Below are 15301 nucleotides of genomic sequence, written 5' to 3'. Positions count from 1 at the left end.
CTGGGTCATCACGCGTGGGACCGATGGGCCCCGCGCAGGGATGGAGCCTGGCACTTGGGCCCATCAATCCCTCCCCCCTCGGATCATCATTGCCGGACGGATACCAATCCATACAGGCGACCAACCACCCGCATGGAACACTCAGCCCTTCGAGGCCGAGCCGTGACAACGCACCTCCACATGGAGGGGCTCATAGTTTAGAGGACTGGGAGAGTAGTGTACCCCACGTGGGGGAATGGTAGTGTAACCATTCCTCCCATGGGGGGGGTGGGCATGAGCATTAGTTTAGGGGGATGGCAGTGTTAGGCCCATTGAGGGGCCAGCAATGGTTGCCTCCATGGGGCACCGAAGCTAGCCGAGGGAGGGCTAGGATAATGATAGGGATTTAGAAGACCATAGGGACTGAGAGTTAAGTAGTGACACCTATACAGTAGAGGGGACGTAGAGAGTTTAGGTGGCTGTCAATAAAAAGGGTGTGCATAGTGTAAAGGGACGACGGGGAAGCACGAGTTGTTGGGGAAATCAGTTAGATAGATGATGCTGTGTGTGTGTGAGAATAAACGGAGTTGTGTTGTAATGTGGATGGAATTGTGTTTAGGTGTGTGGAAATAAATGGTGTGCAAGATAAATGGTGTGAGAACAAAAGGTGTGGAATGCATGGTGTGGAATAATTGGTGTGGAATGCATGGTGCGAAGGATTGAATGGGGGGAGTGGAACCCATTCACGGAAGCCCGGTGGGGTAGTTTAAAGCCAGGTAGAGGGCATAGGTAAATTGCATGGATAGTGACACCTGTGCTGCTGATGGTAGAAAGTAGTGTTTTGTGTGGTGCAGGAGACAGTGAAATGGCTGGGCATGTGGCTTAATTGGTGAGTATGGTTATTGAGGCACTCCGTCACTGGTAGCTTGTCGACCAGGTAAGGCCGTAGGTAGGCTCCGGGAGCCGGTTAGGTTAGAGTGTGAGTGGGGCCCGAGGATCCAAGGGAAGGACCCGGGTTGCCCAATGCCGAGGTGGGCATCGAGGGGGCAAATGCCAGGGAGGGCCTTCCCCAGTTAGAGTAGTTGTAAGGAGCAGGCAAGCTCGGGAGGTGGCTTCAGTAACGGAGGAGTGCAGGTAGGTAGACCTGCTGGTGGAGCCACATGACCCAGCCCCAAAATTGTGCGAGGGCACAGGGAGAAAATTTGTGGGGTTAGACCCAAATTCAGGAGGGCACCACAGTGTGGGCAATAGGAATTCGGGTTCTTAGAACCACATTAGAACCAGTTAGAACCATTTAGAACCCATTAGAACCATTAGAACCAGAACCACATTAGAACCAGCAACCAGAACCAGAACCATTAGAACCAGTTTAAAGAGGCCGATTGGCAGGGTACGACCCCGGGTAGTTTAAAAGAGTAATGTTTTTAGTGTAGTTAGGAAGTGAGATCCCTTTGCACCATCCACAACCATTCACCGAGGAGGATGAGCTTCACACCGTAAGGCTCTGTAAGATGTTGGGAAGTAAGACGCATCATGACGTGAGTGAGACATTATTTTGTTCCATCCCTTCCTTCCTGGGAGGGATTTGGGGACGAATTTGGTGTTAGAGGGGGATATGGGAGACAAGACGTAGAGACGGATTCTAAATACATGGGGGGCTAGGGTAGTGTAGCCAACAAACAGTGGGTGGTACGGACGGTTAGGGACGAGCTTGCTCCGCTCACTCTGCCACGTCCCTCGCACCGCACCAGGTATGGTGGTGCCTGGTCACCTTGTTTTTCGTGTGCCACTGTCTGCTTTTCCGTTTGCTTGTTGCGCCTTGTCTTCCCCCCCCCCTGCCCGAGGACCATTTGGAGGCCGACCTGTGCAGCACCTTGCTGCCAAGTCATTTTGCACCCATGGACCACAAGCCTTGTGGCCCTGCACCTCTGCTGTGCAGCATCTTGCTGCCAAGTCATCTTACACTTATGGACCACCTGTTGGGTGGCATTCGGGCCAAGCCTCGGACCACCTGTTGAGTGGCACTGACGCCACGCAGTGGGACCACATGACGAGTGGCCCTGCTTGCAAATAAATAAATAAAAGTGTGTGCAATTGTGTGCCCTTTGTGAAGATGTGAAGATTTAGATGGCCCTGATGTTTCAAATGGCCTGTATGCCGGTCAGGGCCAGCCAGTTTTTGTTAGCGCACACACAAGACAAGAAGATGATGATGCAAGCAGCAAGTGCCTTGATTTCCTTCCTCCATTTCTTTCCTCAAAGTGCAGGTCCTGGGTCGTAGTATTGTAAATAAAGGTTAAGTTTTGTGCTTGTAAATATAAGAATGTGCCCACCAGCTATGTGTTTAGTTTACAAAATTCCGGAAATACACGGATAGTTGTGGGTGTGCGTCTGATAGATTAGCTGCTCAATGCATTAGGAGGGACATATCTAGTGTAAAGAATGTCACATACATGGGTTAGAATAAATGTTAGGGGGATTACATCTATGTGTCACATTAATGGTAACTGTAAATTGAATGCCAGACTCTACCGGTCGTTCCGACTGAGGTCGACTCGGGACGAGTCTGGTCAGAGATGGGGGTTGTGCTGTGGTTTTTGTAAATAAAGGCAACCCCCCTTTAGTTAGTTGCACCACAACATGTAGCCTCACTTAGTCAGTTATTTCTAATTAAATGTGAAGTATAGTCTCCTTCCCAGTGTTAGTATGCGTTGAGGCAGGTAAAGTAAGGGTAGGCCTCATTGGAGCCTGGAATGCCATGTGGTTGGGCCTGGGACAAGTAGAGCAGGCCTGAGGGAGGAGCTGGAGGGCGTGGCTGGTAAGCAGCAAACAGCCAATGGGAGCTAAAGGGGAGTGGCCAATAACGGCGGCCAATGAGAGCTAAAGGGGAGTGGCCAGGAACGGCGGCCAATGAGAGCTAAGGGGAGTGACTGATGAGGGGCTATCACGACACGTGACCCCCGGCGGCCAGTGGAGGCCTTTGGAACATTCTGGTGGGACTCCGGGGGCTATAAAACCCGGCCCGGACCCCCAAACTCTCTCTCTATCTCTCTGCCCCCGCTCTCTCTAGCCCAGGACTCTGAACGTACTCTCATTGGCCCTGTACTCTGACAATCAATGGACTCTTGGTGCTCCCTGGATTCGCTCTCTGGCCCGACGATCTCCCCGCCTGGACTCCCTGCACGTGCGCTTTGCTTCGCTGGCTTCAGGACACGCTGCGTGGATTCCCGTTCGTGCATGACTGAGGCCGACGTCCCTGCCGCGAACATCCTTGAGGGGAAATGCCCAATGAGCCATCCAGGGTGAACTGCACGAAGCGGCCGCGCTTTGTGCGCGTCCCCTTCTTCCTCCTCTTCCCCGAACGAGTCTGAGGGCCCTTGTCTGGGAAACGTAAGTAAGGTGGTTAAGATTCTCCTCTGTGTCCCTTTTCTATCACCAGTGTACATTTGTGAATAAATCTGTGGTTTGTTTCCAATTTGGCCGTTTTCATCCCTTCACCATTGGCCTCACATTGCACGAGTTAAAACCGCTCGATCGGGTTCATAGTAATTAACGGCACGAGTTACGCGACAATCAAACCGCTCGGCGTTAAAGACCAGCGTGACTCGTGTGAGGTCCAGCCCCCGTCTTGGCGGCGGCGTGTGTATCGAAGGTACTCGGGTTGTGACTGGAAACCCTTCCACGCGCTAGCTGCGGGTTTGGCGGCTGGAATTGCTCAGCAATCCGCTCCCACGAGTGTAGAGTGGGTAGCAGCCTCGTGGACTAAAAGCTCGAGGGGGGGGGGGCAGGGCTTAATCCCCCCCTCAGTACGTCGACGAGCTCGAGATCTGCAACAATATCTATGTGCCTTTAAACCTTTATTTAAATTGAATTATATATTTGACTCTGTATAACAAAAATCGTCTTCATAATACTTCCAATAACCATGTTATATGTGGATATAGAGCAGAAGAGGGTGGGACATGTTAGATAGTACAGTATTGGGTGAGGAAGAAGCTGCCATATGGCTATGTATATCTCTGGTGATCAATAAAGTCTCCATCTCCTAAACTGTGACTCAGCACCATCTTATCACAGCGTTTACGGTGATGTCTAAGTCTGCTTTAGTAGTGATAAACTTGCAGATTTTTTTTAACGATATTTACCACTTTGACTGTGAAATCTACTACACCATTCTCATGTGCATACACTTTATTTTCAAATTTTACCCTTCTGTGAGTAAATCTAAGTTCATTTTTTATCCATTGCTGGGGAAACCCCTTTCTTCCCGTCCTTAACTACGTTACACAGGGATTCACAAGGAAGGAGGCCATTCGGCCCATCATTTCATTTCATTTCATTTCATTCTTTTTTATTGTCCAAGTGAAACATGGAAATTTTTCATCCACTGTCAATTCAGTTCAAAAAGGGTGCATTACGTCCTTTTCACATCAGCATTAAACATGTGAATTGAATTTGGCACAAAAATATAGTTTAACACGATTAGGCACAAATTTAACAAGAATTTCCTCAGGAGGATATTCCTCCTCCCCCTTGGATGACAACCGATGGGGATTGTCCATGTTCTATCCTTTTAAATGCTGAATGTCAAGCAAGGAAGCAGCATGTACCATTTGTAATGTCTTTGATATGGCTCAAACCGGTCCAAACCGGGTGGGTGTTTTTTAGGAGACACCATCTCCTTGCTGGTTGGCCATTGGCTACCAATCGGACCTCATCCACCCTTGTCAGGTGTGGTTTTTTGATCCTGGCACGGTGGCACAGTCACCCTCCCCATTAGCAAAGCTGGTGAGGGGTGTCGGTATTGTCACCGCCAAACCGACCACAACCCCTTGTAGCCCCAATGGGCGATTCTTATCACCATATACATGTGTATACAGTATATATATATATATATATATATATATATATATATATATATATATATATATATATATATATATATATATATATATATATATATATATAATATATATATATATATAATATATATATATACTACCGGTCAAAAGTTTTAGAACACCGACATTTTGCCAGTTTTTATTGAAATTTGAGCAATTCAAGTCCAGTGAATAACCTGAAATGGTACAAAGGTACATATACCATATATATATATATACCAATTATACCATTATAACCCTTAAAAGTGTGGGTCTTTCCTTTAGAGAAATTAAAAAGAAAGCCAAGGTGTCAGTGTACAGTTTCCCACACCATCAAAAGGCACTTGGAAACTGGAGGAAACTCTGACAGGAAGAGGTCTGGCAAACCCAAAGCCACAACAAAATCAGAAGACAAGTTTCTGAGATTCAACAGCTTGCATGATAGATGGCTCACAGGACAACAGCTTCAAGCACAGCTTAACACTGGTCGAAGTAAGCAAGTGTCAGTTTCAACTGTGAAGAGAAGACTTCGAGCTGCAGGTTTGACAGGTCGAGTGGCAGTAAGAAAGCCATTGCTAAGATGGCAAAATAAGAAAAAGAGGCTTGCCTGGGCCACGAAGCACCGCCAGTGGACTACTGAAGATTGGAAGAAGGTCTTATGGACCGATGAATCAAAATTTGAAATCTTTGGTTCATCACGCAGGGTTTTTGTACGCCGTCGAGTAGGGGAAAGGATGGTTCCTCAGTGTGTGACACCAACTGTGAAACATGGAGGAGGAAGCGTGATGGTCTGGGGCTCTTTTGCTGGCTCCAGAGTCGGCGACTTGCACAGAGTGACTGGCACCCTGAACCAAAAGGGCTGCTACAGCATTTTGCAGCACCATGCAATACCCTCTGGTATACGCCTAGTTGGTCACGGGTTCGTCCTACAGCAAGACAATGACCCTAAACACACCTCCAGGCTATGTCAAAACTACCTTCGAGGAAAAGAACAAGACGGTAGGCTTCAAATCATGGAATGGCCAGCACAGTCTCCAGACTTAAACCCCATCGAGCTGGTTTGGGATGAACTGGACAGAAGGGTGAAAGCAAAGTAACCTACAAGTGCAACACATTTGTGGGAACTTCTGCTTCAGTGTTGGGAAGAACTTCCCGAACAATATTTCATTTCCCATTGTAGAAAGAATGCCACGAGTGTGTTCGGTGGTTATATCTGCAAAAGGTGGCTACCTTGCTGAGTCAAAAATTTAAATTAAATTTTGTTAAACAAAATGATTCTATGATTTCCTTTTCATCTCCAATTGTTTATTTGTTCGATGCTTAATTTCAGAGTACATTGAGACATTAAACTGCGTAGATTTCAATAAAAACTGGAAAAATTGAGGTGTTCTAAAACTTTGGGCCGGTAGTGTACAGTCACGTGAAAAAGTAAGTACACCCCATGTAAAGTTTTGACTTTTTCAACATATTTCAACATACAGCTATTTGATCTTCATTTCAACAATATTGATAGATAAAGGTGATATAATATAACAAATATCATGAAACATTTACATTTTGTAGTCCATTGTATAATTTAAATAAACATAAATGCAAATTTCGCATGTGGAAAAAGTAAGTACACCCCGACATTTATCACTACTTCAAATACCTAAAATTAGAATCAGGTGCATCAGCTCAGGTGCAAATGATTAGAACATCGTTAGAGAGGATCTTGGAGGAACCTGTCTTATTTAAACCTCAGACATTTAGTTTGGTTTGCTCTTTGTTGAAGTGTGCGGCGTCACCATGCCGAGATCAAAAGAGCTCTCTGAGGCCTTCAGAAAGAAGGTTGTAGATGCCTACGAGTCTGGGAAGGGATTTAAAAAGATCTCCAAACAATTTGAAATCAATCATTCGATTGTCCGGAAGATCAACTACAAGTGGAGAAGATTCCAAACAACTGCCAACTTGTTCAGGCCAGGCTGCCCCAGCAAGTTCAGCTCGAGAGCAGACCGCAAGATGCTGAAAGAAGTCTCTAAGAACCCCAGAATGTCATCACGGGACCTACAGGTAGCTCTTGCCACTGTTGATGTCAAAGTGCACGAGTCTACCATTAGAAAGAGGCTGCACAAATGTGATCTACATGGGATGTGTGCCAGGAGGAAACCTTTACTGTCCAGAAAGAACATCAGGGCAAGACTAAGTTTGCCAATGAACACCTAGGCAAAGACCAGCACTTCTGGAACATGTGCTCTGGACAGATGAGTCAAAGGTAGAGCTATTTGGCCACAGTACCAGAAGACATGTTTGGCGAAAACCAAAGACAGCATTTGACCACAAGAACCTGATACCAACTGTAAAGCATGGTGGTGGAAATATTATGGTTTGGGGCAGCTTTGCTGCATCAGGGCCTGGGCAGCTCACCATCATATAATCCACTATGAATTCTTCATTGTACCAGAGGGTGCTTGAGGATAATGTGAGGCCATCTGTTGGAAAGTTGAAGCTCAACCGAGGGTGGACCTTGCAACATGACAATGACCCTAAACATACCAGTAAATCCACCAAGGAATGGCTGAAAAGAAAGAAATGGAGGGTTCTGGAATGGCCAAGTCAAAGCCCGAATCTAAATCCCATCGAGATGTTGTGGGGGGATTTGAAACGGGCTGTGCATGCAAGAAACCCCCCAAACATCGCACAGCTGAAAGAATTCTGCATGGAGGAGTGGGCAAAAATTTCTCCCAGTCGATGTCAGAGACTGGTAGACAGTTATAAGAAACGCCGACTTGAGGTTGTTTCTGCCAAAGGGGGCAATACCACCTATTAGAGCCAAGGGTGTACTTACTTTTTCCACATGAGAAATTTGCATTTATGTTTATTTAAATTATACAACGGACTACAAATTGTAAATGTTTCATGATATTTGTTATATTATATCACCTTTATCTATCAATATTGTTGAAATGAAGATCAACTAGCTGTATGTTGAAATATGTTGAAAAAGGCAAAACTTTACCTGGGGTGTACTTACTTTTTCACGTGACTGTACATGCAGTATATATATATATATATATTCCGATGCTTGCATGTGAATGTTTTTGTGAGAGGATGCTGCTGCCTTTTCCCTGCAGGACAGCAGCACTCAGCAGCAAGGAATGCCTCTGGAAGCTGCTGAGCATGCTCAGTACTCGTACCAGCAAGCTAAATGACCAATTTTGGAAGGTGGGATTTCAAAGGTAGTTCACTTTACCTGTAGAATGCTACATGACGATTAATTGATTGCATTGTTAGGTTCAACGTGTACATGTGTTTTTATAGAGAGGTATTGGGGCTCATTGAACAGCAGAATGACAGGAGATGATGGATCTACATAGAAAATTGGGAAAGGGAAAGCAAGGGGATGTCAACAAATGGGAATACCACAGTAAAAGGCGAGGAATTGTCGGAGAAGGGCGAGAACAAGGTCTCAGCAGATGTATTACAATTCAAAAGTGGAAATGGGAGAGACCATGAATGATGTCACAGTGGACAATAAATGTTGAAACTTGAAACAACAGAATCAGGAAGACTTCCACAGCCAAGAAAATAGGGGTGGGTATGAAAAAATGGAGATGATTATTGAGCTTATACTCAATAAGCTCAATGGTGAATAATTATAATTATTATTATTATACCTGGAGAGGATGACAAGGAAAGGATGTCTGAGAGAATACTTGTAACCTGGAGAGGCAGGTGGTAGGTAGTGAAGTGAGAGGGCCATGAAGAGCAAGACCAGAATATAGGCAGTAAAGGTCAAGGTCAATGAGCCGCCTACAGTGAGAAAAAAACAGACCAAACACTCAGCTTCCTGACATGAGATTCCATTGACCAGAGGGCTTTAGATCCCAGTGGGCAAGATTGGAAGCAGGAGTATGAGTCTACAGTAAAAACCCCAATTCTATAACATTTCAGATGAAGGTGTTGTCTCCCATTATTATTTAAGGACAGCAGAGGAGCTGCCCAGGGGGAATCTCAAGGCAGCAGCTGGATATGCAGGCCAACTTGGAGATACGTCTGCCTAAACCTAGTTATAGCTTACAGTGAGGCCCAGAGGCTCCAGACTATACCTCTCCCAAAGGGTGACCACAGAAATAAATTGATGGATTTGCCTGTGGCTTTTCCCAGTAATAAGTGGTCAGGGACAAAGTGAGACACAAAAAGAGATGTTCTAAGTAACTTACCAATTGCTTCTTTCCTCCAAATTGGCAGAGAGGGACGCTGCCACAGCCTCACTGGCCGATGGGTGCAGAACTATCCTCCACAGAGTGGAGTCTTCTGCAAAGTGGTAGAATGGATTTTACAGTCAAGAAAACATGTCATTGATACCGGTATATATCAAAAATAGGATTGGTCCCAGAGCACTACCTTTAGAGACACCGGCCTCTTGAGTTACCACTTGGAGTAATATTCTGTCTAAAGCAAGCATCTACGTGTGAGCGCATTTAAAAAATCGGATATTTTGGGAATCAAGATGGGGAGTTAGACAGAATCAAATGCATGGGAGATATCCAGTGGGATGACCAAGCCTGGTGTTGGCTTAGCGGTTAGGGTCCCGGCTTGGGATCCTAGGATCCTGGGTTTGAATCCCAGTCGATCGCTGAATTAACGCCAGGGGGGTTGACTCAGCCTGTCATCCTTCCGAGGTCGGCAAATTGAGTACCAGTTCACTGGTAATTCCCTGTGTGTCGCAAGAGTCGACTAACAGGGTTGGCGGCAGGAAGGGCATCCGGCCTTAAAACATTGCTTCAAAAAGGGGACCACGGTGCCCGAAAAAGGCCAACCCCTGCTCTGCAGGGAAAAATGGCCTCTAAAGGTGGTCTCATATCCAGTGGGATGACCCTCATCACTTATTTAAGAGTGAGGGCATCCAACCATTGCTGACGCAGAGACAGCAGCACATCCAAGGTGGAATGACCTAAGCAAAACCTAAACTGGTTATCGGAGATCAGGGAGTGACAGAGAAAAGATCTTGAGGTTGCTACTAGTATGGTTCGAAAAAAATGGTTGGTGCAGAGATGTTGGAATGTACGTCAGATCAATAACTCGTGATCAAGCTGAGCAGATATTGGTCACCAGTCGGAGAAATATCGGTTGGGAATCAAATAATTTGGGCAGCACGAGAAGTGTCACAAAAGGCCTTGATTGCAATACCATGGGCAGTGATGTGAGGAGCTGTGCAAGCCAACTAGAGTGGGGTGTTGAAATCGCTGCAGGTTCAGAAGAAAGAGTTGGGATGCAAGGATAGAATGGAGGTGAAGTTGGCCGAGACAGCCTCATGCACAGAGATGCAAGGATAGAATGGAGGTGAAGTTGGTCGAGACAGCCTCATGCACAGAGATGCAAGGATAGAATGGAGGTGAAGTTGGTCGAGACAGCCACATGCACAGAGTCATCAGAAGCGGGAGGGAGGTAGACCACACACATAACCAAGAATGTCCTACAGAATTGCCAAGCACATAAACAGGACATTGATAGTAGTATGTTTCCTTGGCTTTGTGGTGAAAGTGGTTCCATGAATTTGGTTGTAAATCTGTGTTGCAGAGAAACTGCCTTTCAAGGTGGATGAACAGATCAAAGTTGCCTTCACCCCAAAGTGCTTTGGCCTGGAATGCAATCCTCTGTCCGTGTTGCTCATTATCTACTCTCTGTTCCGGGTCGCTAGTGAGTGTCAGTTCATTTCAGGTGTGCATCAGCCGAACGCATGGCCACACGGTTAGTTTTCTGTTGCTTTCACCAGTCAAGCTGAAACTTGAAGATCATGCGGGACACTTTTACAAGTCTTCCGCATTTGGGTAGTGCTTTTTTTTTTGATGTTAACTATGAAGTCTTGTACGATTAGCTTCCTGCAAAGCCTGATGGTCCAATTTATGAATGTGGCGTGTAAGATAATTGTTATGAATTGCTCCTCCGTTCTTCCTGCTTTCCAAAAGCTATAATATCGTGCAGGACTCATGGGATACTCTTACTACCTTCCAGGTATTGTGTTTGTTCATCGAGTCCTTTGTGTTCTTTTGTATAGGCGATTCTTGTTCTCCGTTATGTATAGATCTTACCAAGATTATTGTTCCGTTTCAAAGCCTGTTCATATTAGCCGCATTCATTGTAAGAAGATTTATTTTTATTTGCCAATTTTGTTATGATGAATCTTTGGCATTTTTCATGCTATATTTGATACTCAAACTTTAAAGAACGCTTTCTTTTCTCTATTAGATTAATTGCAATAGAATTTAATGCACAGATTTATTGGGAGGAGGTGAGAGGGAGGAATTCAATGGTGCCAGGCCTTGCGCATGGTGTTACGCGTTGAAAAGAGAATTTACAAATTTGCTTATTTTTTCTTGTTATTTTTTTTAAAGAGTAACTGCAACAAAAATTATTTTACATAAATTGTACAGCAGACCCAGTCGGTGCAGTGGACAGACGTGCAGTTCGATGTTTTGTCTGTTAATGGCGCACCCTTGCGAACATTTTTGCTTGTTCATCCTTTGGGATGTAAACGATGAGCACTTTCTGCCTGCCCATCATGATCAGGCTGCACGGTACCAGCGTATAATTGATCGCATTGTGCCACAAAAATTACTGGTGGTCTGCGCACATCCAACAATTTGCTTTCATCAAAAACGAAAGTTTTAAATTAACGTTTTGCAAACTACAGGTTAATGTCTTTAGGCTTTAAATTGATATTTTAAACCTCAACCTCGCTCCGTTTACTTTTTATTGATGTGATGTCACGTCATTGTCACCTAATGCTTTTTGTGTTTCTTTTGCATCATTTGGGTGAGAGGTAGTGGAAGGGTGTCTAGATGATGGTGTGTTGACCACACTGCCCTGTAAAATGTCTCACACCTTCACCTGCAACTCCTTTAGTGCTGACACACCATCGAGTTTGTTTCCACAGGCGAATTACAGTTCCCTTCTAATTGGATCCTATTTTAAAGATTATTTTACAGTTTAACGACACTATATAAGTTGTATTTTGGATGATGACAAAATCAATGCAACACGAAGCCTCGTTCAATTGTAATATTGTTTTCCAAGTCATCGCCAGATAATACAAAAGGAAATTATGTGGAAAGCAATTTATTTTTTACATCACTTTCACTTCAAATTTCATCTTGCATGCTTAAAAGGCTAAGCATTGCAATTTGTCATTTTTAGCCTCGTTTGAAATAGAAATTCTGAAGCAAGAATGCTGTTTTGATGCACTGTGCATACGACAGCCAGACAATCACTGTCCGTTTAGATGGCGAACACCTTTTCATTGATTTAGAATGAAAAGTAAAATCCAGAATATATATTTCTTGTTATAGTGTCATTGTTAAACAAGGATGCTAAAAACACTTGCAGAGCTTTGTATCTAGTTATATATAGTTCGTTTTAATTTTTAATGATAATTTGCGATTGATTGAAATCACCCAATAATTTGACCTCTCGTTGTTACGCACGTAGTGCTAAACTGGCGGCATCACCATGGTCTATTGACAAATTTTTATTTTTTATTTTTTTGGTGTGCATCATTTTTGTCAAAGCAACGACTCCACGTGTTTGAAGCATCTCCGAGACACCCCCATTTACAAGAACGCTAATTTGCCACACACGTGCCACATCACCAGAAACGCCAGAATTTGCAAGAATATCAGTATTTGCAAAAACTGGTCTGTTGGTGGTGAATAACTCACAATAATCGGCAGTAATGTAAAAAAAAAAAAATAGTCACTATTGTTTTGCACCATTTGCAAAAGGAAAATAGCATTTCTTTTATTCTCCAAAGCAGCAAAGATGAGTCTGTAACATCAATCGTGTCAGCAAAATATTTCCTTATTTGATGGGCAACTCGTTCCATCTCCTCTTTTTTTTCTTTCTTTTTTTCTAAAGAAGCAAGCACTATTATATTCCAAGTTATGAAGCAGCTGCTTTTCCCTCTCTTTGTTTGTTTTTATTTGCTTAGGTGAGGTTGTTGGAGGTGGAAGTCATAATCTTACCAAATGTTATGAATTTGGTGCAAAAATCTTACTTGAACAACATGGTGTGTGTTGATATTAAGGAATTTGAAAAAAAAGAAACATTTTTACTGAGATTCATCACCAAAAACTTTTTCTTTTCATTTTTGTATTTTCTTTTTTTGGGTGTCGGGGAGGGTAGCCTGCTGCTGCTGAAGCAGATTTGAGAAAATAATTTTATGACATTCTTTTTTTTTTACTTTCATGTCAGTGCATCATCATCGAAACATTTCTTACTGGAAATCTTTACATTGTGTTCATTTACAGAGAAAATGTGTTCAAGAAATCTTCACAATCCATTAGAGACGTGAAATTATCCCGAATACAACTTGATGACACCAGACACGATTTGTCGCATTTAATCAAACTTTATAAGTGACTTTTTATTTTGCCACAAATGTTGCTTTGCAGAATCATGATTTGAAAACAAAAGAATCATAATTTGGTTCTTTGCAAAATCATGATTTGGTTTTGTTTTTAGACAGTTTTGTGTGTAAAATATGTGACCGACCCCTTTGTCTGCAAAATTGTGCACTTTGTAAATGTCAAGTTGTTCTTTTTTTAACTCCTAACATCTCCATGTGCTGCATTTGCGGCTGTCCAAGGAATTTGCTGTCAAGCTCTTGTTTTGCAGCAGAACTTTGCAGCCAAAAGCCAAGCTCAAACTGGCTGGACAGCAAAGTGAAGCTTCCTCGCAGGCTAGCCCCGAGCCACGCTTATGTGTGCATCATGTGGGTTGCTTTGAGGTGATGTGGCACGAAAAGACATGTAAAAGGTGCTGATCTGTGCTACTATCAATGGCGTTAGCGAACTGGACAAAAGCAATTTTAAAATCCTGACGATAACGTTTACGTTCGCTCAACTTCTGAGCCAATTTTGTGATGAAATTGAATTTCTGCCCTCCCATATTTTTTGCTTTCATTTACAGGAGTTGAGGCTCATGATAGTTATGGCGTGAGATTGAGTCACATGTGTAGGGTGTGAAATTGTTTTTTGTCATTTTTAAAGTGCTGTAAATGTTGTTTGTTTTTGTTTTTTTCTTTCTTTATTGGTGTTATTGTTACTTGCAAAGGGCATTTTGACCATGTTTATCTTAGATTGTCACAGGAGCGTTCACACAGTCATAAAACGTACGTACAACTTTCACTATAATTCCACGTCCACTGCGGCAGACTCATGGCTAGTTTTCAACTTTGAGGCCGGTTGCGCGCAGATTCTGTAATCAACAGAACGATGGAGCAATACGCCACTGCACCATTACCAGGGTCATTTTTGTACATAAAACAACATTGTCTGTGTTACAAACACGGCTGTACAGTTCAACAGTTTAATTTATGAGAGGCCTTTTGTACAGTTTTAGGAAGTTTTGAAAAGCATGTGTGACCTGTCTTTGTTGTTAGTACCATTTTTTTTTAATGAATAACTGCCGGTAATTTTTGTTTGGTCTGCTCTTTGGATGTTGAACGATTGGCCGGCCAGTGCTAATGGCAGAATGCCTTTGCCATGAAATTTAATTTGAAATGATGTCTGTGCACAGTTACTTGCTCTGTGCACTTTTTCAATAAAAGTTCTTTTACAACACTTGTTTCAAATGTTTGTTTTTTTGTTCTTGTCAGTTGAATGTTTGAATATGAAATTCACCCAAAAGCAATTGTTACAAAATTGTGATGTGGCTGTGATAACCCAACTTGCATCATTTAAGAGACCTGCAATTTTTAATAGACAGATCTCAAAATTTGTCCCAGTCATTTCCAACAAAAATTACCGATTTTTTAAAAAAACAAACAATTGGCACGGCCCAGATTTTCAAAAAAAACAAAGAATTGGCACGGCCCAGGATCCCAGTGGAGCATAATAGCATCTTGGTAGTATCCCTGCGAGATCATCATTGCAATTAATTGTATGAATTGATGGAGATAGCATGTTCTTTTTCTTTGTTGCATATCACCTCTGAGGCAAGCATTGAAACCCAAAGGTAAACAAGCGTTACGCCTAGGTCCCCCGTCGGTGAAGTGATGTGAGTTGACAAAGTGGAAGACGCAAGGCGGCCATCTTGGATTTTGACGTGGCGACCCAATTTTCAATAGCTTTCTCCCTTATGCGTAGATACACCCACACACCAGATTAGAAGTTAGTAGTTCGTTTATTTTTCAAGATATTTCGCTCACAAGGTTCAGACATATATATGGTGGCGGCCATCTTGGATTTTGACGTGGCGACCCAATTTTCAATAGCTTTCTCCCTTATGCTTAGATACACCCACACACCAGATTAGAAGTTAGTAGTTCGTTTATTTTTCAAGATATTTCGCTCACAAGGTTCAGACATATATATGGTGGCGGCCATCTTGGATTTTGACGTGGCGACCCAATTTTCAATAGTGTTCTTCCTTATGCCAAGATACACCCACACACCAGATTAG

At 43.4% G+C, this 15301-nt stretch overlaps 1 protein-coding gene across 2 annotated transcripts in view; it reads left to right on the top strand.

Annotated features, from left to right (window-relative positions):
* LOC137431845 (RNA-binding motif, single-stranded-interacting protein 1) overlaps positions 1–14460 on the top strand; it is a 400729-nt gene extending 386269 nt beyond the window's left edge. The window contains exons 13-14 of one of the 2 annotated variants that reach the window (XM_078782569.1): positions 7972–8076; positions 10421–14460. In XM_078782569.1, coding sequence (XP_078638695.1) covers positions 7972–8049 — 78 coding nt within the window. In that variant the 3' untranslated portion in view covers positions 8050–8076; positions 10421–14460. The remainder of the gene's footprint in view (positions 1–7971; positions 8077–10420) is intronic. The other variant, XM_078782568.1, reaches the window with a different exon arrangement.
* The last annotated feature ends 841 nt before the right edge of the window (positions 14461–15301 follow it).

The sequence above is a fragment of the Myxine glutinosa genome, chromosome 7 (genome assembly GCF_964187855.1).
Source record: "Myxine glutinosa chromosome 7, kmMyxGlut1.1, whole genome shotgun sequence".
NCBI lineage: Eukaryota > Metazoa > Chordata > Myxini > Myxiniformes > Myxinidae > Myxine > Myxine glutinosa.
The sequence above is the reverse complement of the archived record's forward strand: the minus strand, read 5'-3'. Positions and strand labels throughout refer to the sequence as shown.